The sequence below is a fragment of the Haliotis asinina genome, chromosome 10 (genome assembly GCF_037392515.1).
Source record: "Haliotis asinina isolate JCU_RB_2024 chromosome 10, JCU_Hal_asi_v2, whole genome shotgun sequence".
NCBI classification, from domain to species: domain Eukaryota; kingdom Metazoa; phylum Mollusca; class Gastropoda; order Lepetellida; family Haliotidae; genus Haliotis; species Haliotis asinina.
Genome location: NC_090289.1, coordinates 21,727,303 through 21,753,298, shown reverse-complemented (window position 1 = coordinate 21,753,298; position 25,996 = coordinate 21,727,303). Strand labels below are relative to the sequence as shown.

The following is a 25,996-nucleotide window of genomic DNA, read 5'->3' as shown; positions in this document are numbered from 1 at the left end:
TATCATGACTCATGACAAAAGCCCTCCCAGCCGCCCCACACAGGCACACTGAATTACTATATTCGCGTGTCGGGCGATATACAAGGATAGAGTAACAAGCATGGCAAGTTACGTGGCCTAGGGCACGGAAAGAGGGAGGGTACACATGGGTGAGTGTATTTTACGTCCGCTTCTTTCTAGAAGGGAACATCAAGGGATTTCAGGTGTTCCACTACCTTCGCCAGGGAAGAGGAGATAAGCAATTAGGATGAGTCAGGATAAGTATAAAATATCAATTTTATTCAGAAAATTACATTTCCTCCCCCTGTCTGTTACCTGCATATGGTGAGTGAGTACTGAGGAAAATATGAACTGGCTGGAGTTTCAGAACAGCTCTTCAGGGGAAGTAATCATGGCTCCTCAGTGAACCTTGTATCAGGTGGTTACCTCCCATTTATAAATTCTTCATCCCTAATGGCACATAATCTGACATGCACCATGGAGTGGAGGTAGAAATGGCTACCACAACCCAGAGGCAAGTTTACTTATGATGAGAAACAATAATGGTAATTATTTCCTTTTTGTAGATGAGACACCAAAGGACTCCCCACTCACCGCTGGTACAGCAACTACCACAGACAACAAATACCCACCAGATATCATATTTGAAGCTATTTCAATCACCTTTCCAGAGAAGGGATCCAAGAATGACCTGAAAGATAAGTAAGTCAATGCTTTTGTGGTGCACCAGCCCTTCACTAAGGAGGTACCAAACAAGCTATTAAAGTACTGTGGGAAATAGAAAAAATACATTTTTCACATTTGCATCCACACTTTATGTAGTTGATATGTGAAAGTGTGAGATTTCTGTTAAACTAGGTTCAGCCTAAGTATAGTGCCTGTAGTAGGGAAAAAGGGCTTACTGAGGAGAGATCAGTACATCAATAAGCAATGCTGGGTTGTTGTAAGTCCATATTGACGTATTTTGAACAGACCATGGCTTTATGTAAATAAAGTGCAATGACATTGTATTACAAAGAACACTTTTTAAATGCCTATTTTGAAGTTAAACCTTGCTTCATTATAAGCGATAGCAGATGTAAAAAATAATAGCTTTAATGTTGAAATTATAAGGATGTAACTTCTTTGAAAGGCATTTAGAAGTTGGGCCAGTGAGGAAGGATGACAGTATATGGACGAACAACTTCTTTATTGCTATGAGAGCGATGTTTTGGTGTAGATTCTGGCAGTTTGTGCTAAATGGGTTGTGCCAGTGAGTGCAAAGCAAGCGTTTTGGCAATGTGTATTTCATTATATATTGGATGGCTTGACCACTACCCCACCTCGAAGATAGAAAACACTATTTTGATTTGTGCAACATGCTCCCCAGCTACCCACGTGACTAGCTCAGAGTGATGATTCTTCTTGTTGCCTGACAGAGTAGACGTGTTATAGCTTTGTCATAGATTTGAGTTGACCTTATGTTATGGGGAAATCAGATCCTCCAAAGAGAAAGCATAATTTTCACACGCAGTGTAAAGCAATAGTTTCAGCATTAGACCCACACATTCCGTGTGTTGATTCTGTGGGTTAATGCTCATGTGAGAAACAATATGAGAAATGCACTGGGTTATGTGCTGAGGATTTCAAGGCTGATAAACAGGCCAGTGTAGGTAGAATTGGAGATAAGGTCTGTTTTTTCAAGTCATTCTAGATGATCCTGTTTGATTCGTTGATCTATCCTGTCATAACATCACCTCATAGGTTTGTCTCAAATTCATCTCATAGATTGATTTGTTTCTCTTGATCTCACTGAATCACATATTGATTCACATAGCACTCCCTCCCATTTGGATTTTTGCCACGTAACTAATTCACCAGGTTCTAGAGACTCACATGAACTGGTAGGTTCACCTTTTCACTTTGCCAAACCGGTTCAGTTTCATCTAGTCATTCAGAGGCATTTCCTGGAACCATGTCTTCAGGACAAATTGTTCCATGGGATGAAATCAGTTTGTCTCCCTGAACTGAAGTGGTTCCCATATTAGTTCTGGGAGGTCTTCCTAGACTGAATCACTACAGCGTTCAGATTCACCTGTCTAATCTAGACCATTCAATTCCTGTTGCATCGACTGGGAATCAGTCTTCTTCTAGAGTATCTGGAGACATTTGTTTGGACTGGCTACATCTTGTGTAGTTAAGAATACTCATTTGGACAAGGACCCATGAAGGTCCAGGATAGAGTATGTCTTCAGCAACCCATGCTTGCCACAAAAGGTGACTATGACTAAAGGGATTGGGTGGTCAGACTCACTGACATGGTTGACAGGTCATTGGTTCCCATTTGTGCAGATCGATGCTCATGCTCTTGATCACTGGATTGGCTGGTCTAGACTCAAATAGATACAGACCAATTTACAGATTGGTTTCTAATGATGCTTTTTGGCCACTGTTCATGATTGGTAAACCTCATGCATATAACCTAAGACAGTCAATCATATTACATCACTGGATGTCATCATCATAAATGAAAACTTTTAGACATATGTTTTGGGTACAATTCTATTCTGAAGATGTTAATCAACAATTGTCATATATACCTAAATTATAGCTTATTGGACTTGTCATGCAACCTGTGACAAGTATTCTTTATGCAAGGTTTTTTGCATGAAGCATCTTGTCTGAGCATGAAGATAAAGGCTGTGAAAGCCATGATGTTACTTGATTTACCATGATCGCTCGAAAAGATGGAAACAGTAACTTAGATGCACGTATGACAACGTCTGAAAACTGTTGATTTTTATTCAATTTTAATGGTTTCCTTGAAACTTTGATAGTTTGCAAAGATTTGACAACTTTAAAGTGGACCTGTTACAAATTATTTCAAAAGACTACCACCCAATCACCACACATCACCACCACCTATATTACCTGAATATGGATCTGTAACTTTTTTTCTCGCCATTAAAATTTAGGAGGTATACTGGCGGAACTAGGAGTTATCTCTGGTGTTAAATGGATCAAATTTGAACAAATACATGTCTACCGTTTTATTGTTACATCATAAATATTCATGATATGTGATATATAATCATCGCAATTAGGTATTGTGATTTACTGGTATGCTGGTGAGATGAATGGTATGAGGTTAGAAAGTGGAGGTGCTTAGTGTGTTAAATGTGGTAACAAGTGAACTGGCTGATTTTCCAGGTATAAGGAGCTGTGTGAAGCAAGTGACCCCAACAGTCTACCCCCAGAGTGTACACCTAACATTGATGGCATGAATGCTGAGTCAGTGCCCAGGGAGCAGACCATGCATTCATTTCACACACTGTTCTGTCGCAGATGTTTCAAATATGATTGCTTCCTTCATCGTAAGTTATGGATTTCTCTTCAATCTTAATTAAACATTGAGAGAAGTTTGTGGGTACTCATTATGAAATGATTTATATGCCACCTTCAATTCATGTTTTTTCCATCCTGTGTGTCACAATATGTCACCAGTAAGTCTATCTTCTCTCATCCTTTCTTGTGTCACAGTATGTCACCAGTATCTCATGCTTCTTTCACTCTCCTTATCAAAGTACTGCAGAACGAGAAAATTTTGCAATCAGGATGTGTTTTTTTTTATACTTTATTCCATATAATAACATGAAATTCAAAAACAATGTTAAACAAATTGTCCCTAGGCCCTGTCCTTTATTAGAACATTATCTTCGTAACAGTGTCTTCGTAATGATTCACTCAGTCACTTGCCTGCAGACATTTTGTTGAGTAGTCCAGATGCTCACCAACGGTCTCTTTGTTTTCTTCACCTGGTTGCTTTCGACACTTCCCATTGAGCATGGATCGGCTTCATTACACAAATCCTTATATCAGCATGTTTGTAGCTCTTGTCCTTCAAGTTCTTTGTCGTGCTGTCAGCATACCACAGTGTGAACTGAGCTTTCATGGCTGTCTTGAACTCGACACATCCACTGGTTGTAGTTTGCTGGTGGAGCCAGCCGGAAGGAACTTGACCAGGAAGTTGCATTATTTTAACAAGTTGAGCAATGACTCACTTCAGTGCACAGCGAAAACAGCAAAGATGAAAAGTTATTTTTGGCGTAGTGAATGAAAGTATATATATATATAAGTATCATGACAAATCTCAACTCATTTTTACTTAATTTAGCTAATATAGAGCAATTGTTCAAGTATCTCAGCCATAGGCGAAAAACATTTTGACCCATGGTCAAGAATATTTACTTTTACTTAAATACATGTTTTCCATGTTTTAGAGGTTGTTATTGAAAGTATGTTTGTGAGTATCATGATGCAAATTTCAACTCACTTTGACTTAATATGGCTAATTTAGAACGATATTACAAATTCTTGCCCATGACTGAGAATATTTACTCTTACTCAAAATGTATGGTTTGGAGGTTGTGAATGAATGAAAGTATGTTTGTAAGTATTATTTGGCAAATTTCAACTCATTTTGACTGAATTTGGTTACTTTAGAGAGATTTTTAAAAAATCCCACCCACTGGAGAAAAACATTTCACATTATTCATAACAATCACAAACAGATTACAGCCTCATAGTAATCCATGGACTATGAGGCCCGCGTTATTAACTCATTGAAGTCATTTTTGATAATTGTGTGGCCAAAATTTTGTTTTTACAATCAAAGTTGCAAGTAACAGAGGAAGTCAGTGGTGACTTGTCGAACTGTCTCCTAAGTAAAATGTATCCAGACAGGTAACATCCTGTGTTCATTGTTACGTAATTGCTATGTTTCCGGAAAACATGCAATATACTAATCAATAGTAGCAATATATAATGTATCTGTTACAATAACTGCTTATCATATAAATCATTCTGATAATAGAATAGAAATTCTTTGATGTCATATTATGGGATCATTTTTAACTGAATCAACAGTGCATCTGTGCACAGCTAATTGCTGTTGCCGGCTATGTGGGATAACAGGTATTTTATTTATTTATTTGTTTTTGTTTTGAGGTACAGGCCTCCAAGTACAATGCCAATCCTTTAAGAGTTTTGAAGAAATGGCTGGGACAGGATGATTCTGTATTTGAGAACATGCAAATGCTGCAAGATAACACTTTTCATTTGTATGTATTTTCTTTTTTGCATGAGCAGAATTATATCCCATGTTTCTTTTCCTTCTTTGAGTTTTGATGTCAGGCTAATTCTAATGTTTTCAATTTTCTGCAGCATATCACCCAACTCCAAGTATGTTGAGTAGAAAGACAGCAGATCGAAAGCATGGAAGTGAACCTTGTGGAGATGACTGCTTTATGCACATTGATGGAGTGGTGAGTACAGCATCGCCACATATTCAACCTGTGCCCATTTAGCAAATGAAAGAAGAAAGGTGTGCCTGTTTTAAAAGTGTCTTACAGTGAACATTGTAACGACACATGCAGTAGGTAGGAATGATGTTTGATGTATTGTGTATGTGCACCGATTGTGAAAGTGGGCCTACCTTTTGAATACAGCACCACAAACTTTAAAAACATGTCATAATACTATTTTACATAATTGCAAGTGATTTTGTTCAAAAGCACGTTCTTGAAACACTGCCTTATGACGCTGGCTTAGCAACAAGGTCGTCAAGCTCAGCGTGTGCGTGTAAGCTCCGCTCACTGATGTTTCATCTCTACCAGCCATGTCATTACAGAAATCCAACGATGTTGCGAGTTTCCAGTAGTAGTTCCCAGCGGATGCGCAATTTTTCGCAAGCACCAGTTTTAAATATTTTTTCTTTTTTGACTTATATGCTCATATTTCTTTGTATTAAGAGGTGCTGAGGTGTTATATTTTGTGTATTTATATATTTTGTATTTTTAAATTTTAGTAAGAATGACTGATTGCGCCATGTTTTATTATTCGCAGTTTTGGTCAATTAAAATAATCTAAATATATTATATATTTCGGTTTAAAACGTAAATATTTGGATCAAAGGAATTATAACTGTAAACTGATATACATACATATCTTTGACATTCAGTAATTTGCACCATTACAAGGAAATATTTATTTTTCGAAAGTAGTAAGAATTCATTACACTGAATATGTCACCCATTTTCGTGCCGGTTCGGTGAGCATATTCTATTTATTAGAATTAGGGTTAGGTTTAGGGTTAGGGCTAGGGTGAGGGTTGGGGTTTAGGGTTAGGGTAAGGGACCTAATCCAATATAGTAGGTAGATGCATGGGTACCAATTGTTTTCCTTTTCCATTTTTAATACTTTGTTCACAAAGAAAAACGGGAAACCAAAAACGTCAAAAGTTAAATAAACAATGAAATGGTTTAATGTCGAAATTTAGGCCTGATGGAAATCGGCCTCCAGCAACTTTCACCTCTAGATCTACATATTTTCAATAATGATTTGAAGTATAACTCACCCTCGTGCCGTCACCAAACATGCCCATGTCTTACTCATACCTTAGCGCAATCCACATTATCCCTACAACACTTTTCTGTCACGAAAGCACACAATGATTTCATACAAGCATTCATTCATTCATGCATACACCTTGAAATCAACGTCTGACGCCTGACGTCAACAACCGTTTTCAGTTCGAACCATATCGGCTCATTCAACACAGCATGGTATCTTGTAGATTACGGAATAGGACAATCATGCCAAATGATATCGGGACCATTCGGCAACCATCAGTAGATTGAAAGCACGAGCCACCAAGTCTACCCGTAACCTTCGTAATTGTCCGCAACCTATTTGACCCCTTCCGTTCATTTCCGTGACATTACAGGAATGACTAGCTAAATTTGCACATTGTCCAACAATGTGGACGTAGCTCAGTCGGTTAGCTGTCGGGCTAACAATCCGAAGGTCGCGGGTTCGCGTCCGTTTGTTTCTCAAAAACTGGTTGCCTGTCTCATGTGACCTACGGCTGGGAACATCCTCACGAGAAATTGTGGTGCTGAATTCTAAAGGTGCCCCTGAAAGTGTCTTACAGGGAACATTGTAATGACACATGCAGTAAGAAGGAATGATGTTTGATGTATTGTGTATGTGCACCGATTGTAAAAGTGTCTTACAGTGAACATTGTAACGACACATGCAGTAGGTAGGAATGATGTTTGATAAAGAGGTTCTGGATGACATGGATGGCTTAAATGGGTAGTGACTGGTTAAATCACATGCAGGAGAAAGATTTTCTGTAAACATAAACACATGGTGACAAAGGGTTACTTAACTGTCAGGCTTTGGGCACTAGCATAGAAGTTCAAGTGAGTCCATTTTAGCACATCTCGAACGCCCAGAGCATAACAGTCAACCCAGGACATTTCTCGTGGTAGCCTCAACTTTCTCAGCCTACACTCTGTCTAGCTTATCTTAAACAAAATGCAAGCTTCAGACTGCCTCAGTTGGGGTGGGGAAGCCTACTGGTTAAAGCATTCACTCATCATGACAAACACTCAGGTCGATGCCCAGCATGGGTACAATGTGTGAAGCCCATTTCTGGTCATCCCCAATGTGATATTGCTGAAATATTGCTAAAAGCAGCATAAAACTAAGCTGACTGACCAACTCACTCGCTGTGGCAGCCTCTGCAACAGTACCTCAGTATTACAAGACAATGTCATAACCAAAGGCACTCATCAACTGCTTAATTATCTGATGTATTATCTTTCTAAGTTGAGGGTAATAAGGTATGATGTATTTTCATTACATGGAATCTATCTGTGTTGGTTCTTATGGAAGCCAATAATCAATCTAAAATTCTTCAGAAGTCTGACATGCTCCCTTCACAGACACTGCTGTTTGTATTGTGTCGGTTGACACAAGACAGATTGCACTGTTCTGTGGCACCAGGCATGGACTATCAGGTCTAATCTCATTTATAGATTCTAGGGTCCAAAATCATTGCGTTGAGGTAGTAAATTTGCTATTCCAAGTCCTATTTTGCTACCTGGAAAAAAAACAACCCCACAGTAGCAACAACTTGCTACCTGATGTTTTTTAGTGAAACCACATATGTTCCACAATTAACCATCATTTTCAAAGGAAAGATCTCAACTTGTGCACTTTCACTTGTAAACTTACCAATTTTGATGTTTTAATTTATAAAAAATGCTCATCATAGCTTTTTTTTTTGTCACTTGCGCATTGCAGTACTCCCATAATTATGACAGAGAACCAGTCATCTGAGTGCTCATGTGCAGAAGTATAACATTACTGCTTCATTTGTTTGATAATAGACATTCATCCTTTCCTGATGCGCAAGGGCGATGAAAGGTCCTCTGCTAATGCAAGTAAAGATATGTAAAGATATTACTTTTGCATAACTTGATAAATACCAATATGCAGAGGCACTAAACACGCTATGAACTGATTATATAATGTATTTTACACAATAGGGAAAAATGCTGATACCTGGTGAGGGACTTTGTTACCCATTTTTTAAAATAGGTAGCAAGTACCTGCCACTTCATAACAAGATTAATTTTTTTTTACACTGAAATTTACGTGTTCCTGTATTTTATACCCACTCATTACGTATTTGTAGAATTCTGCTACAGGGATGGGGAGCTCTTGCAAATCATCTCCTTAATGATTCATTTTGTCAAGAAAGTTAAACAATCTACACATCAACAGTCTTGAATAACTGACTTCATGTTGGATAGACTTGCTTGTCTGTGACAGTCACTTTTTTATCTCATTGGCATGTAGTCATTTTGTTTCTGGAACTTAAAAACTGTTCAACGTTTTTCAACAAAAATAGGTAGATGTTTCAAACAGAACTTAAACTGGTTCCTTTTGATATTTACAGATTTTTTTCAATTTTAAACCCCTATCCTTACATAGTCGACACCTCATCCATTCGTCCATAATCACATTGTTTCTGGAGCATAACTAAAAAACCATTCAATGTTTTTCAATAAAAGTTGGCAGATATATCAAACATGTGTATGTCCTCTGTCCTATGCTCTCTAAAATCTCCATCCCAGATTTCTACAGAAACCAAGGCAGTCAGATAAGTCTAAGGTTTTATTTGGTCCTGCCATATTGTCCCAATTTAGCAGGTTGTGTGCCAGAACTAAGAAATATCGTGGGAAATCCTGTTGTAGAAACACTTCAGATACTCATACATTCACCGACAAAGCAGGCACTTCCTGCACCAATGTCACAGGTTCTTCATAAATGGTATGTCTCCAAAAAGTGCTGTTTTTTGTGGGTTGTTTTGGACCTAAGGTTTTCCTGTCAGTGGTAGTGAAGGCACAGCATAGATCCTCTTAGGGTCTTCACACCTCTGAGTGAATTTCCTTTGCAAGAAATGAAACCTATGAAGGCTTAAGCTCAGTATGCTGCTGATTATTGGTTGTAGTTATGTTACACAATGTAGCTGTGTGAAGATTCTTCTGGTATACATGTGGCAACAGATGTGATATTTAAGATTACACTTTCTTGCTAACTTACAGATTCTTGTTGGATTGAGTCCCATCACAGGATTTTGAACCCACACCCTCACCAGCACACAAAGTCAGCTGCCTGACGCACTCTGCTACCGCAACTTCCACTATAATGGAAGTCAGACAACTGGTAGTCTAGACTGCTCACTTTGTGTACCACTCTGAGAAGTGTTACAGCCAAACACTTTAACTACTCAATGCCATTTAGAAAGTACTTTACTTCTCTACGAATGTGTAATCCCAAATGTAACAGCATGTGCAGCAGCTGCATAACTTGGCCCTCCAAAGTGCCATATTTATAGCAGTAGAACATCACTTTGTGTAATAAGTGGGATAGAAAGAAATGACCGTTATCATTGCAAGATTTGTGGGCGTCATTCCCAGTTCAGTGATTCAAATTTTTTCAGCAGCTGCTGTACGTGTGAGTGGAACAGTCTATTACGTGGTAAGGGGTGTTTTTCGTTTATCCTAATTGTCATGTTTATATTTTCGTTTTATTACAACAGTTATGTATGACACAACACTTGTGTGTGATGTGCATAGGCGAGAAGTCCACCAAAAGATCTTCAACCCTGGTGTCCGGATTGTGCTACCCTTGAGCAGCTTTGTGTGGCGTGTACAAGTTTGACAAGTGCACAGTTTGAAGATTTCTTGCCTGTGGTTAGGAAGAGGAAAACTCACAAGTTACGCAAGATGTCCCATTCACTTGCATCCTCATCATGATCCAGATTGTCCGCGCCTTGTACAGCGGAGTTGCAGCCAGCGCTGGAGATTTCTGGTGTGGCGTCTGATGCAGACATTGACACCTATGCCTATGTCGATACCGACGCTGATGTCAACGCCAGCTACCCAGGCTGGGGGTTGGGTGGATTTGTCAAGGCCAGACGCCCTAGCGCACCCGGAGGTACAACAGACTCTATGATCATTGTTAGTACCTAGTCCTTCGATGGCGTCGGGCACATCTCAGGAGCTGATTGCGCCTACTACTAGTGCTCCATCATTGGTCCCGGACTTTGCAGCGACGCCGAGAGAGGATCACATCCGTTTAATGGCACCAGTGCCTTTGGGCAGGATTGCCGGGCTTGATGAGGGTTGGGCGCATCGGCATATGGAGGGTCAGTGCCAGGACTGTCAATAGTTGATGATTCCGACACATCCTATGGTGGACGACTCCATATCCTGCTTGAACGAGGACTTTGCCAAATTCCACAGTTGCGGCACCCATGTCGAATAAACAAGACTATAAAGTTCTTAGTTTTGATTTTGCGGACTCTGGGGCGGTGTTAGATGAGGCCATTAAGAGACTGTCCTCCTACTCCACATGTAAAGTGCATGATTCCAGAATACAAGCGATTGATACGGAGCTGCGGCATATCCTGAAGCCGGTCTTGGCGCTAGCGTCAGCAACATCAGCGGCGGTTGTTGATTTGACTGAAGTTAACGAGTCCCGGTTTGAGCATTTGACGTCGTTGTTCCTGTTGCACGGCAATGTCCTTCATGACCTATTGGGACATGTCCGTACAGCGTTAGCTATGACAACGGTGGTGCGTAGCATGGGGTTTTTAGATGAATGTTCATGGCAGGAGGAGTTTAAGTGGCGTCTCATAAGAATTCCTTTTCTTAAGAGGCCCTCTTCGGAAATGCTATCCTGGAGGTTAATAAGGAACATGCAGAGCTAACTAACACCGAGGTGTCGTCAGCATTCGAGGCCCTATCTTCTGCCTTTAGTGACAGAGCTGGAACACGTGGCAGGGGGAAGAAACGCTATGTCCCAAGGAGGGAAACTGTTAGATCCGCCTTTGCCAGAGGTCGCGGCCAGTTCAACGTGGCAGCCGATCGTCGCAAACCTACTGACTCAATCTGGGACGCCCTCGCCACCCCCTGACCCGTGAAGGTCCCGGGGTAGAATAGGCCTTCAGCAACCCATGCTTGCCATAAAAGGCGACTCAGCTTGTCATAAGAGGCGACTAACGGGATCGGGTGGTCAGGCTCGCTGACTTGGTTGATGCGTGTCATCGGTTCCCAATTGCGCAGATCGATGCTCATGTTGTTGATCACTGGATTGTCTGGTCCAGACTCGATTATTTACAGACCGCCGCCATATAGCTGTAATATTGCTGAGTGCGGCGTAAAACTAAACTCACTCACTCACTCACTCGCCACCCCATGTAGAGGAGTCTACATCAGCTTCAAGCGGCGAAAGTTGGTTTTTTTTTCACGTGCTTTACTCATCTAGACTATTTCACAATGATCAGTTATCTGCTACACCGGTGACGTCACGTCTACAATCTGATTGGTCCTCAAGGGACAACGCCCTGCGCAGAATGTGACGTTATTGTCACAGTGTCAGAAAGTTGCCTGACATTTGGCTTACAGTCATTCAACGATGGAAAGATGTCGTTTAGACACTAGACTAGCATTCCACAGCATCATTTGATTCTTCAGACGGATAGAAATCTTCTAACAGCAGATTGAACGTTGCCTATCAGGAGGCGTGCAGCAATGAATGGCAGTTTCTGATCGGACAGACAGACAGCTATAAATAGACTTCCTTGCAATGTCAACACGTTCATAATGAACAGCGTTGATGATCTGAAGACGAAGAATGACGCATCTTCACGGAATACAGGCTCATCATGAGAGAAGTCAACTCAGTCAACAGTTGGACTTCACTATCAGGCTACTAACTCAGCTTGGATGACTTGAGAATCTAACTCCTCTGGATTTGATTCATCACTACATTGAGATACATCACTGTCCCAGGTTCGGGGTTCAAAGTTCAAGGTGATGATTAGAACAAGTTCTACTCTCCCCGTTATCACTATGTCAGTGATAATGTCTACTGCTTCTGCTCATGTCACCTCAGGATATGACCAAAGATGCCTACTACTACATCTATGACAGCGGTTTCTATGTCATGCTTTCATGTCCTGACCACTTTATGACATTGGGCATCTTGAGACCATACCTGCTGTGGTAGACTCGCTAGTCAGTGTTTGCGCAGGAACTTACATATTAGAGCCAGCATTCAACAACCATCTTTAGGTAGACACATCTCTCCAAGGATGGAGTGCCCAACTAAACAACGAGGTTGCAGCAGGAATCTGAAAGAAGGAAGATTGCTCTTCACATCAGCCAGTTGGAGATGAAAGTGGTGATGCATGTCCATCATTGGTCGACAACACCAAGAGACAAGTTACTGATGATCCAGACGGACAACGTGACAGTAGCCTTCTACGTAAACAAAGGTCAATGAGACCTCGATCTTGACCTCGACCTCAACTACACCTGACGTTTCTACCCTTCGACATGGAATCTCCAACAAAATAAAAGTATCTCACATACCAGGAGCCTGCAACTTCATGGCAAACGCCTTATCTCGCCTTCTTCGTAAATCACCAACTCAACTTTTGACAACTTAACGAAGAAGACCGTGTTTCTGTTGGCGCTAGCTACAGCAGCGAGAGTTTGTGAAATTCATGCGCTGGATGTGACTAGGGTCCGGTTTGAACAGACCAGACATGGTGCTGAGCACTTGGGCCTTCTCTGGGATTTCCTAGCGAAGAACCAGTTGCCAAGTCAACCAGACAGGTTATTCACAATGCCCCATCTTACTGAGGACCAGAGGATCGGGAAGAGCAGTTACTTTGTCCGGTTCGGGGCCTCTGATCATATATCAGGAAGTCCTCTCCTCGTCGGGGAACTAGGAAGAGGTTGTTCCTGCCCTTTTCCATGACTGCTAGAGGGGAAGTCACCAGGAACAGAGTAGCCATGTAGTTTAGGCAGACCATCCTGGCGGGTTACGACTCACAGAATCTTCCGCACCCATCATCTAACAACCCGCACGAGATTCAAGCGTTAGCATCAACAATGGCTCTGCACAGGAACTATACAGTTCCCGACATTATGGCTGGATGCTTCTGGCAGCCCTCTCCAGTATTTGCTAGCCATTACTTGCGGGACTTTGCAGTGGAAGATATGGAGGGGCTGCAGTCTTTCAGATCATTGGTGGTTGCACAGCAACTCATTCGTCTGTCCGTCTATGGGGGTGTTGTACTTGCGTGAGATAATGTACCCTACCCCTCCGGTGGTTAGTACGTGACCTACTACTCAGATTCTGGTTCCAGTTGACCTTCACGAGAGATTGTTGCGGCAGACCTGTGTACAGTGAATCAGTAGTAGTCCGGCTGCCCCGAGGCATATGTGGGATGATAGACTCTGATGGTTCTCTGGAGTCATGCACAACATGGAGTCATGTAAGGTTAGTAAAAAATTTGTTAAAATCTAAACAAATCTTACCTTACCATAGGGTGGTTAGTCCCTCCCAAAGCTGGATGCTCCTCCCCACTACGGACTCTACGGACTGGGAAGTAAAGGTGAAGTTCTCGTGGAGTCTGCGCTCATGCGCAGGGGGGAGATCCAGATACTTCCATATCATTGCAGTCGTCGAATTCAAAATAGTCATTCAAGATTAAATAGCAATTCAACTCTGTCAGATCTACTACTAAGTGAGGCTTGAGGTAATATGCTATAGACCTATGGTAAGGTAAATATTTAGATATCTCAGATATTTAGATTTTAACAATTTTTGATGGTGCCAGGTAATTCTGAATGCTCAGTGCAGGCATGCCTGTTATTGACTGCTGATGACATAAATCTTGTACCCTTGACTTACCATGTTGTGAAAAGATGCTTTTGATTCAGTTGAGTACCACAGCACTCTTTTTGAATTTTCAGTTATCCAGAATTAAATCTTATGTTGTACCACCAAAATATGATTGTTTTTGGGTTTTTTTTAAGAATATGTATTGCTGTATGCTAGAAATTAGCTTAAGCAAAAGTTGTTTATTCTCAGAAGGAACGTGCTTGAAGTTTAGATTCTATTAAAATATACTACCCATCAAAAGTTTAGACTCACTTGTGTAAATGTAACAACATACTTCAGTCAACTGTTTGAAACTAAAGTTTGCAATATATTCAGTACTGTTTAAAGGAACTGTTTACACATGAACTGATGCATTGTTAAAACAAGTTAGTAACACTGAAAAGACTTTTGTTATAAGTTAATCAATTGTGAAAATTGGCAAATTTGTAAAAAAAAATTGACACCAAAACGCAGCTGTTCACATTGCACCATATTTGCACATGCTTTCAGCAATTGGATGCATTATCTTTGTGCAATTCTTCTGCATAAGGGTAGCCACAAGGTAGTGGAGAAATTCATCTTGTACAAAACATATAGCAAATGCTTTAAGTGAGTCTAAACTTTTGATAGCATGTACAAAACAGTTTTTAAACATACTTTGTTTCTTTGTACATGTTCATACAGAACTCTTTCCAAACACGGTTCTTACTACCAGAAAGTCGGTTAAATTTTCAATATTTTAAAACATTGTCCTTGCATTAATGTTTTCAGAGGTCCAGAATAGCAAGAATAAACTTGTATTGGTATAGCAAATTTTGACTGGTTTGATAGATACATAAACCAAGAAATTACAAAATTGAGGCCTTGTTTTGCAGGTACCTCCGAAGGACAAAGATAATGCTGCCTCAGACTCTGAAAAGTCTGACAAATCTGATAAAAGTGAACTTTATGACACGGGGAGGAAATCATCACCTCCACAATACATTGGGCGCAAGCGGAAAATCAATGGTGGAACAAGCAGTGGTGAGGACAGTGAGAAGAGTAATGATGCGACAGGTAAGTATCTGCTGATGATGTGTTCTTGCAGGTGTTCTACCTTGGACCTTATCAAATCAAGTGCTAGTTACATTGGAAGCAGACTATACTGGCACAAGTCAGGACTGAAGAAAGAATCAAGTTTAGACAGCATGCTGGATTGTAGAGCTGACACTTGCCTACAACTAGAAGTGAGCAAGTTTTGTCACTCTCATATACATTGTTGTATCATAATCAAACAGTTCAACTCACTGGGTACATGTACAAGTATATACATAAACTAAGATTGAATTGTGTTTGTCAGGATATTGTTTCCATTGCAGGATTAATTACTGACAGTACATATCCATCTGGCTGCTTGCCTTGCACTGGATTAGACAACACTGATAACTAAGTAAACACATATTCGAGTGGCTCATTTCATGCCAGTTCCAGAATCGACAGCTGACAGATTGCATAGCTGTTAAATATGCTTATAGACGTTACGTAAGAAATCAGTAAAAACTCTTGTTATATATGGCATTACAGACATTAATTCAGACACATACTGTTTCCTTGGCTATTTCACAAGAAGTTCCACAGTAAACGCTGCAATGTTTTTGAGGGTTGTGTTGTAAGCAACATATTCAAAACAAGTTAGAGGTCACATGCAACCAAAAAATCGAACATAATTAAAACACAATTATCACTTATTCATGACATATAATATACATTGCTGCTTGTTAAAAAACAAATAAAATTATAAGCGTACAATCGCAATTTAAAAGTGCAATATTTTGTACTTGAGCTTACTTCCCACGAAACGAAGCCCTCGGGAGACTGAACCCAGTCATAGTGTGTGGATGTACATTCAAGTGTAACGAAGGCTTCCGATTGGCTGGTTCATTTGCTGATACGCTGAGGGCTCATTTTGTGTACAGAAAGATGATCTGTTTGATGAGCATTTTAGAAGTATAGCCAGTCACAAGAAAGTAAGATTCTTTATGGATAACAACTTCTTTTATTGTACTTGATGCGTCGTTTCAGTATGGATTCATATACGGTTGTGAAATAAAATTGTACACACTGGGATAAGTTGTTATCCATGAAGAATGTATATAGAGATGTTGGGTTTTAGAAATACATGTTCTCTGAATTTGCGTTCGATCCCATCAAAAATCATCTCATTAGAGATGGTAAACTACTGCGTGGCTGGAAACTGTCATTCGTCCATGTACAAAACAGGACTTGAAACTGACAAGAGTTTGCACCAGTTTCCGTCAGATCCATTCATCCGAGAAACATGAATGTAGTTTGTCTACCACTCAAAGACATAAAAACATGCCATGTGTTCAAGCATCACACCTGCCTAATTACATAATGAGGTGCACGAGTCATAAATCAATCTATTTTGTTTATGGCGTGTAGCCTGATATGTGGTCAATGACTGAAGCTGTGTGTTGCATATTGTCTAGCAGACAGGCAGACAAACATACAGGTGTCAACAAATCAGACATTGAGCTTTCTCTGAGACAGAGGCTGCTTACTACAATCATCAAGCGTTTTATGTAATGAGTAGATTATTTACTTGTTTGTGTACACAACCAAGATTAGACTACTGCTCACGACCTCATACTCGGGGCATGCATACTGTTTCAAACTCCACAAACCTATTCACTGTGCATGCGTTATGGGCGCAGCGCAGCACAGCTGTTGAAACCACTTTTTCCCCCAGCGCTAGGGGAAATTTAGTGAATCCTTTGAACTCCGATTTCATGGGCTTTTTTTTTTTTTTCATCGTTTTTTTTTTTTTCAACTTTGTAGGCTGAATTGACATTTTTGATGATTTGTTTCGGGAAGTGCATACCGAAAGGTATCAGAATCTGCAAAGTTGTGTTTTACGTTGCATGTGACCTTTAGCTATAATTCAGCACATCTACTGTACACATCTACTGTAATGTGATGTTCAGTTGTCAGGGCTGTTTAGTGCTGGTTGTCATTCCCAATAGGCAAATCAATAACTCCAGGTCAGTAATTGATCAAAAATCAATCAGAATCATAAAATCCACGTGGGTTATCATGGGACAACCATGACATTTTGCAAATGAAAAAGGCACCAATTAATACCACAATCAAAACAAGTGAAGATACTTCTTGCATGCACATATGTTGTTTACATTACAGTTTGACCAGTGAGGAAACTGGACCAGTTGTTTAAGTTGTTTTGTACCACTGTGAAAAAAAGGCAGAAATGTAACTGAAACTGTTGGCAGATACATATGTTGAAATACAGCTTGAAGCATCATGGAATTTGCATGCCATTGATCATCTTCAAATATTTTTGTCAAAACATTCCATTTATGTTTTCCTCTTTTTCTCATCCAGGTTATTGTTCCCATAGAAAGGAATTATTGCCAGGGCTAATGCCTGCATCAGACACAGTTTTCTAGTCCTATGAGCTCCACGTCCAGTACCACTTTCAGCCCTCTCTATTAACTTGATGTAAAATTAAACTAAATGGACTTATACTGTAATAAACTACTCCATTGCATATAAACATAACTTCTTAATAAACTGGCTTCCACAAAATACATAGACTGTTGAATTGGCTTTCAGCAGGTTATGGTAAAGGCTATACATGTTTCTTTGTTATGGTGCAACATTTCTATAAGCTTCCTCTGCAAAATATAGCATCATCAAGTTATCCTTTATAATGTCCTGCTTTACTGCTTCAAATAATACCTTTTTTAAGAAGATTATTTGTTGTAATATCTATTGGTGAGTGTCAATTCAAAAACAGAATCCCAGGCCCAAATCACACAAGCATATTAAATAAAGGGACCCTTATTAGCTGTTTAAGTGCATTTTATGCCCTGCACTGTGCACTCATATCAACACATGAAAGACAACTTGGATCAGTTCTACATCTGTTACTTTCAGATATTGAAATCAAGTTTCCTTTTCGAGAAGAAGCGATTACCCCAAACTGGAATGGAGCTGAAGAATCACTGTTCAGAGTTCTGAATGACATGTACAGAAATAACTATTGTTCCATCTCAAAGCTGATAGGAACAAAATCATGTAGACAGGTAGTTACTTTATTAACACACAGTCCTTAGTAATTGTATTTCAGATATGTTTATCTAATTTTATCATTCCATTAATATGATGAACACTTTTAACAGTTTGGTTTGTTTTCATACTGGAAAGATTTATTAGTTCAAAATAATTTGGTAAGGCTTTATGCAAGATTCCCACTGTCCAGCGATCCATTATGAACGCCACGATTGGCCACTCTTGGAACTTCTGTGAAATGTCAGGCATAGAGATAAGGTGATGCAAGTCGATACTTTCTGACACCATTTGTTGCGCTTGGATCCGATATATTGGTCAGTTTGATGTGGCATGGTCTTATCACCCAATGAGTTACGATCGCAAACATTTTGATAGGATTGTCTTGATCGAGTCCATGATGAGAGGAGACAACAGTTTGGTCAGTTCAGCCTCCTAGACACCCAAGTGCAGTGGGTGCCTGGTTCAGTGGTATCTGGCAAGTACAGATTCATCAGGACCACTAGAAGATACATTTGCAGTGATCCTTGTGGCCAGTGTATGTTGTAGTGATACTCAAGTACAAATGTTATTTTAGACCAGTGAAGTACAGAGAAGATGCCTAATTATTGTCCACTCACTGGTCCTGAAGTTTAGTGGAAAAGGTTGAATGGTTTCTTTCCCTGCATTTGAGTCTGGGGGATCAAGTAGCATTCCAAACGTACAGAAGGTTAACACTACAGCTCTTCAGTGAAGTTTTGCAGAGAGAGACCCCAGCAATGGATAGGGTCGTCACCAATTTGAGGTAACCCCCCTTACCTGGACTGAAACTCTCAGGGATGCTGGGGCACCTTGCCAATGGAGACAACTATTGGTCACTTGCATGAGCAATGAGACCCAACAGAGCGTCAGATCTTGGAGATCTCAGTACATCTCAACAGAGCATGATGTTTCTCTTGTGCATGATTTGGATGCATGATTAGATACGATGTGTTGCACTTTCTTACAATACAATACAATCTGATGCCATGATTACAAATGGCAGTTAATCATGATGATCATAGAACATTTTGTAGCCATCCAGTACTTTTCTAAGATCAACACAACTCCCAGATCTGACCTCAAGATCTGACAAGCGCAGATAGGATCACCACGATTAGTCCAAAATTAAGTCCACAATTTTAATTGTGGTGCAAGTCAGGAGTGTGAACAAAGCATTAAACATGCAGCATGGGTATTGCTGGTACCGAATAGGAATAGGTCACAATTGAGAAACAGTTAAAATTATTCACAGACAATGTGCACCATTTACATGTGCTAAGTCTTATGCATATGTTATGTGTTATTTGAGCACTCTAGTGAAACATTCACACAACTGTCAGTTCTTACCCAGACTCTGATCATAATGCAATCGTGTTTATCACATGCAAAATGGATATTTCATGAAAAGCTCATTTCAGTTTTTGTAATTACTATAAGTAATCAAGAGCTTTGAAAATGCTGTTTCTGTGTTGGCAAATGTTTGAAAGCATGTATGTAGTTTTCAGCCATATCTTGAGATAAGGAGCTAAAATGAGATCTGTTTATCTGTTATCATGTTTACATCTTTTTACAATTGTTTTGTGTGTTTGTAGGTATATGAGTTTGCTATCAAAGAAGAAGCTCACATTCCTGACCTTAATGAAGAAAGAATACAAACACCACCAAGAAAAAAGAAGAAGAAACAGAAGTAAGCTGCTTGTGAGCTTCCCTTTGCCTCTTCAGCATTTAAACAGCTGATCATATTTAACTCAAAAGTAAAATCAAAAGTAATCATAGCATCATCAATAGCAGTACCAGAAATTGCCAACTTGGAGGGAACAAGTGGATGTGCTTGTAGAAACTTAAGCCACAAGTTTTAGGTTTCCCTACATAAGAGTTCAGTGAGATGTCAGACTTTCACAGCTACCTGTCTGTATTGGACTTTTAATGCTAGATTGTGCCTGCAAAACAACACAGAGCTTATTATGTTACTGGTCTCAGTTAAAACTACTATACTCTTCTTTACCATTGGTACGGTGATTTGGGTCTCTGGATCAAAGGTACCTGTTTTGAATGTCACTGAAAGTAAAAACACAAATGCCATATGTGTTGTACATGATTGTAGCAGTGACTCATTTCCTGCTATGAAACCACATCTCTCACTGGCACTACACAGGTGACCAAACAGTCCATTTATTGCAGGCACTTGGATTATGACAGTGGTAAGCCTACAGAGAAATTTTTGTGATTCAGTCAGCACTACAAACCTTGAAACAGGACCAGACTTCTAATTTGTCATCCTTCATACTTGTTGGAATGTCGAGGTTCGATCTAGAGAAGTGACAAAAATGTTTATATCCCCCTGGCATGTAATGCAGAATGTGGGGGGATATAGTCGACCCCTGTCTGTCTCCCCGTCCATCCGCAATCATTTTATTTCCGGAACATAACTCTAACTCTAAAACTGTTCTATATTTTAATACCAAAATTTATAGATGTAATAATATGAACCTATGGTTGTGCCTTTTTGCGATTTACACATTTATTGTTTGTTTTTCCATGGAACGTTTTGGTCTTGGTCTAATGTTGGGATGGGCTTTGTTTCTGGAGCATAACTCAAAAACCATTCAATAGATTTCTACAAAACTTGGTAGATATATCATTCAGAACCTAATGTGGTGCCTTTTGCCCTTTAAAGGTTTTTTATATATTATTTTCTCGGTTTTCATGGAAATGTTTTGGACTTGGTCTCAAAAGGGAGGGATGGGCTTTGTTTCCAGAGCACAACTCAAAAACTTCTTAATATCTTTCTGCAAAACGTAGCAGATATGTGAGGCAGACCCTAAAGTGGTGCCTTTTGCTATTTACAAATTTTGGGCATTTTTACTTTTCCCAGTTTCAATGGAAACAATTTGGACTTAGTCTCAAAAGGGAGAGATGGGCTTGGTTTCTAGAGCACAACTCGAAAACCATTTCATATCTTTCAACAGATCTTGGCAGATATATGAGACAGATCTTGAAATGGTGCCTTTTGCTGTTTACAGATATATGGCATTTATATTTTTCAGCTTTTCCATGGAAATGATTCAGACTTAAGTCTAAAAAAAACTCACTGTCAGATGATTTGTCCTTTCAAATGTGTAGGGACCAGGGGGATATGTCATTGTTTGATGACTCTTGTATGCTGAAGGACAAACACATAAACCAAAAGAATTAACAGAAAGAAGGTGAAAGTACTTCACATTTTATCCATGGGTTTTTCTGCGAGCCTTTCTGCAGTAGATATTTTACAAGCATACCATATGATAGATACCCATGACTGACTTGTATGTCATGCACATGTATTGATGTTATGGAGGATGTCTTTGGAAGATACCTTGGCAGCTTCTTGTGGGGACAACCATCCTTGTGAGCTACAGGGCCATGGCTATATTTGCCCAGTATATTTTTCTATTCTGATATATTTTTAAACACACAGTGTGCACTTCTATCTCTTGATTTGACACTGAGTCAAACAATGTAAACTTTTCTACTCTAGGCCTCTCATGTCCATTCGCCCAAACACTCCATACTATCCTCCTCATAAGACAGCTTCCCAACTCACAGAAAGCATGCAAAATGCCTCTTTCACCAACTAACCACGTGACTATCTTCGAATCATCATTCTATTGTTTGTCGCACACTAGTGTGGACATGTTTCTTACTCTCTACAAAATGGGGAAGGTTCATCAGAATAAGAAGTAATGTACTGGCTGTAACAACGTTTTTGCGTCTGATGATCCTCATCTTGCTGTATGTGGATTGTGTTGGTCAGTGCAATTGGGATTCTCGGTGCCACAAATATAGAGGTCTCACCTTTGAGGAGTTTGGCAAGTATACCAAGGCTTGTTCACATCTGTTTGCCTTGTCATGTCCCTCCAAAAATGTGAAATTTAAATGTCCAGTTTTATCTGCTCAGCAGTCTCAGTCACCTCAATCGAATGACGAAGATTTTATGTGAGCATCGTCCCATCTTCCTGAAGATTTGCAGAATTTATTTGGTTCACGTCATCCTAACAGTCTGAGTCCTTTGTCTTCAGTTACTTCCCGCATGGTGGTGGTTTCAAATCCTCCATTACCTCAGGATATTTCTGCTCAAGAAGATCTTCATTCTTCACTCACAATTTCTCACTGACCGACTGTTATGGCGGACAACTTAGAGCGCATGCAACATAGTCAGTCTCATTTTTGTCATTCAGTCAGCTGTGAAAGGAGTCTGTCTCCCTTGTCTCAACACCTTCGTTCACCAGTCAGGCACTGTGATCTCAACCTCATCGAGCTCATCTGGGCTAATTGCAAAGGGGTCATATCCAGAAACAACACAACGTTCAAACTATCTGATGTTAAGGACCTGGTCTATGCCTCCTTTGCAAGAATTACCACGGACGTGTGGCAAAAGGCTGGAGGTCATGTGCTGAAAATCGAACGGGACAATTGCAGGTCAGACAGTGTTAAAAACAAAACTGCCCCCATCATCATCATTCTGGATGAATTCATCTGATGACACAAGTGCCGATGATTACACCAAGCATTCAAGTCAACACTACATCTGAAGTCATCACCATAATGTTACGTGAAAACATCAGTTCTTTTCTTGTCATTAAACTATAAGTAAATTTAATATATACCAGTACAACACAAAACAATGGAAATGCTTATAATTCAACATACATTGTCATCGGTATAATGTTCTTTTACAGTTTACCATGCACTCAGCCTATCATCTCCTGAAATTATTTATGTGCATATGGCGTTCAGTATTCTCGTACAGTGATCAACTACCTTATGAGATGACCCCTTCCCGTGCAATGCATGAAAATCTCTGTGATTTGGGTCATGTTATGGTCTGTTCTATACAACCGTGTACATTGCTGATTTTCTTCTAAGTTTTCTAAGACTGTGAAGGACTTACTGGTTTCCTTCAACATGAGACGAGACTTGACATCTATTACTTTTCCTAGCGTCCTTGTATTACACACGTTACTTCATCTCTGTATGACAATTTCAAGCATCTCAAGAAGATTAAAGATGGCTTCTTATTTCCTACATTCTCCTTTGCGGCCACTCACTCCCATGTTTTCCAGTCCTTGATTGTTGCTTCACCTGTGGGTGAGGACATCATTCAAACACTTTGTGGGGAAAGAGACTTGTTCGGCTTTCTTAGTTGAAGACAGGGAACTGTCTCATTTGGACACAGCTATTCCTCGCACCACACTTTCCGTTACTTGCATCATCTCGGCAGTTGATGTGGTTTCTGATGTGGTGTCTGTGGTTTTTGATGTGGTTGATGTGCACTCTTTCACTGACCAAGACGCCTCCTTTGGGGGATGTATCATTAATCAGCTTTTGCAGCTTTTTGGTTATCTGGTTCTCATGCGGTCACCCAGGATTTCTTATCTTGGGAAGACAGGTTCAAGTCAGAACTTTTTTGGCAACGTTGGTCTGCTGAACCTTTGTTCAATGGTATGATTGCAGACATTGCAGCGAAGATGGACAGAGTAACTGTGAAGTTACTCAAACTGCAGAAATCCCATCTACAGGCTTCTATGACTCGCAGACCCGTGAAGGTCCCAGGGTAGAATAGGCCTTCAGCAACCCATGCTTGCCATAAAAGGTGACTGTGCTTGTCGTAAGAGGCGACTAACGGGATTGTGTGGTCAGGCTCGCTGACTTGGTTGACACATGTCATCGGTTCCCAATTGCGCAGATCGATGCTCTTATTGTTGATCACTGGATTGTCTGGTCCAAGCTCAATTATTTACAGACCGCTGCCATGTAGCTGCAATATTGCTGAGTGTGGCGTAAAACTAAACTCACTCACTTACTCTATGACTCCCAGATTCGTCACCTACCATCCACAATTACGTCTGGGATTTCATGACCATGCTACAAGAGTAAGAGGCAGCAGATCCATGTGAGGTTCCTCTTACAGCCCTACTTCCAAGTTTGATGCCGGCCCTGGGAATGGAGCCCCAAAACAGTGACTTATCGAAGTCAGAGCATGACCCGGAAGTGCCACCCCCAGCCGTTCCCATCTTCGACACTCCAGTAGGTGGGAGACTAGGGAGATTCACTCCCAACTGGAACATTCTCAATGATCCCTCTGTGTCCAATCTCTTCAAGGGTAACCAATTACTGATCATCTGGCAGCCACGATTGACTTTTACATCCAGTACATTGCAGCAACCCAGCAGACCAGATCCAAGTTCTTCCATCCACTATAGGTACATTGATAGAGAACTGTGCAGTCCAGCCTCTCAGTCCAGTGCCCAGCATTCAAGGGTTATATTCGTCCCATATTCCTGGTTCCCAAGAAAAACTCCACAAAACTCAAGACTCCCTTTTCAACATGAAAATATTCAATAACCTTTATCTTCAATGCCCACCTCAATTCCAAATGGTATCTTTCGCCCTTCTTGGCCCTTCTGAAAAAAGGGGATTTCCTTTTCAGTCTCAGCCTTCAAGACACTCATCTCCATGTGGTCATTCATCCAGAGTCACAGAAATTCCTTCATTTGTGTTTCAAGGGATCCATTTTCAATTGGCTGTATTGTGGCTCTTTACCAGGATCACCAAGCCGATCTTGGTTTCTTCATCTCCATGGAGTCATATTCAAAAGCTACGTAGACAATTGCATTCAGGCTCAGAGCGATCCTCTTCTGTCCGTTCATCCATCAGTCAGTCTCTCCATCTGTAATCATTTTGTTTCCGGAGCATAACTCAAAAACCTTTCAGTATTTTTAGACCAAAATTGATAGACACAATAAGCTGAACCTATGTTTATGCCTTTTGCTGTTTACAGATTTTTGGCATTTTTATTATTTTGTTTTTCCATGGATTGTTTTGGTCTACGCAAATGGTGGGGTGGGCTTCGTTTCTGGAGCATAACTCAAAAACCTTTCAATATTTTTCTGCAAAACTTGGTAGATATATCAGTCAGAACTTTCATGGAAACGTTTGGAATTAATCTCAAAAGTGAGAGGTGTGTTTCATTTCTGGAGTACAACTGGAAAACCTCTTAATATCTTGCAGCAAAACTTGGTAGATATGTGTGGCAGACCCCATAGTGGTGCCTTGCAGGTGGATATTATCAGTGGCTCCAAGAGAGAGAATGATGATTCAAAGATAGTCACGTGGTTAGTTGGTGAAGCATGTTGCATGCTTTGTATGTGCTGGGAAGCTGTCTTAAAATGAGGGTAGTATGGAGTGTTTGGGCAGATGGACAAGGGAGGCCTACAATAGAAAAGCTTACATCATTCCACTCAGTGTCGAATCAAGAGACAGAAGTGTATACAGTGAGAAAGGATAAGTATAAATATACAATTTATGTTAAAATTTTCAATTTTTTCCCATCTTACGTATCTTTTCTTTATGTACATTTATGTACATATTTATGTACATTTATATACTAAATCACTTGGAGACAGAAACACTTAGAATACATATTTGAAAGACTATTTTGCTTCTTTTTTTTTTCCCCGTTATCTTCTTCTTTTTTTTGTTCAGATTGTGGTCAATGCATTGCCGGAAGATTCAGCTGAAAAAGGATGGATCACCAAACCCAGTTTATAACTACCAGCCCTGTGATCATCCAGGACAGCGGTGTGATGAAACTTGTCCGTGTATCATGGCACAGAATTTTTGTGAGAAATTCTGTCAGTGCAGCAATGATTGTAAGTCTCATGATAATTGCTTTCCTAAAGTTTTCATGTGCAATTATTCAACATGTATTTTTCCATGCCATGTGTTCTACTTTCATCTGATTGATCAATACAAAATATTTGGCACTTATTTACTA

At 40.1% G+C, this 25,996-nt stretch overlaps 1 protein-coding gene across 1 annotated transcript in view; it reads left to right on the top strand.

Annotated features, from left to right (window-relative positions):
* Positions 1-25,996, top strand: part of LOC137299204 (histone-lysine N-methyltransferase EZH2-like) — a 133,635-nt gene that overhangs the window by 45,515 nt on the left and 62,124 nt on the right. Inside the window, exons 6-12 of the mRNA XM_067831792.1 lie at positions 567-702; positions 3,190-3,353; positions 5,203-5,303; positions 14,949-15,129; positions 18,028-18,176; positions 19,773-19,867; positions 25,705-25,871. Coding sequence (XP_067687893.1) covers positions 567-702; positions 3,190-3,353; positions 5,203-5,303; positions 14,949-15,129; positions 18,028-18,176; positions 19,773-19,867; positions 25,705-25,871 — 993 coding nt within the window. The remainder of the gene's footprint in view (positions 1-566; positions 703-3,189; positions 3,354-5,202; positions 5,304-14,948; positions 15,130-18,027; positions 18,177-19,772; positions 19,868-25,704; positions 25,872-25,996) is intronic.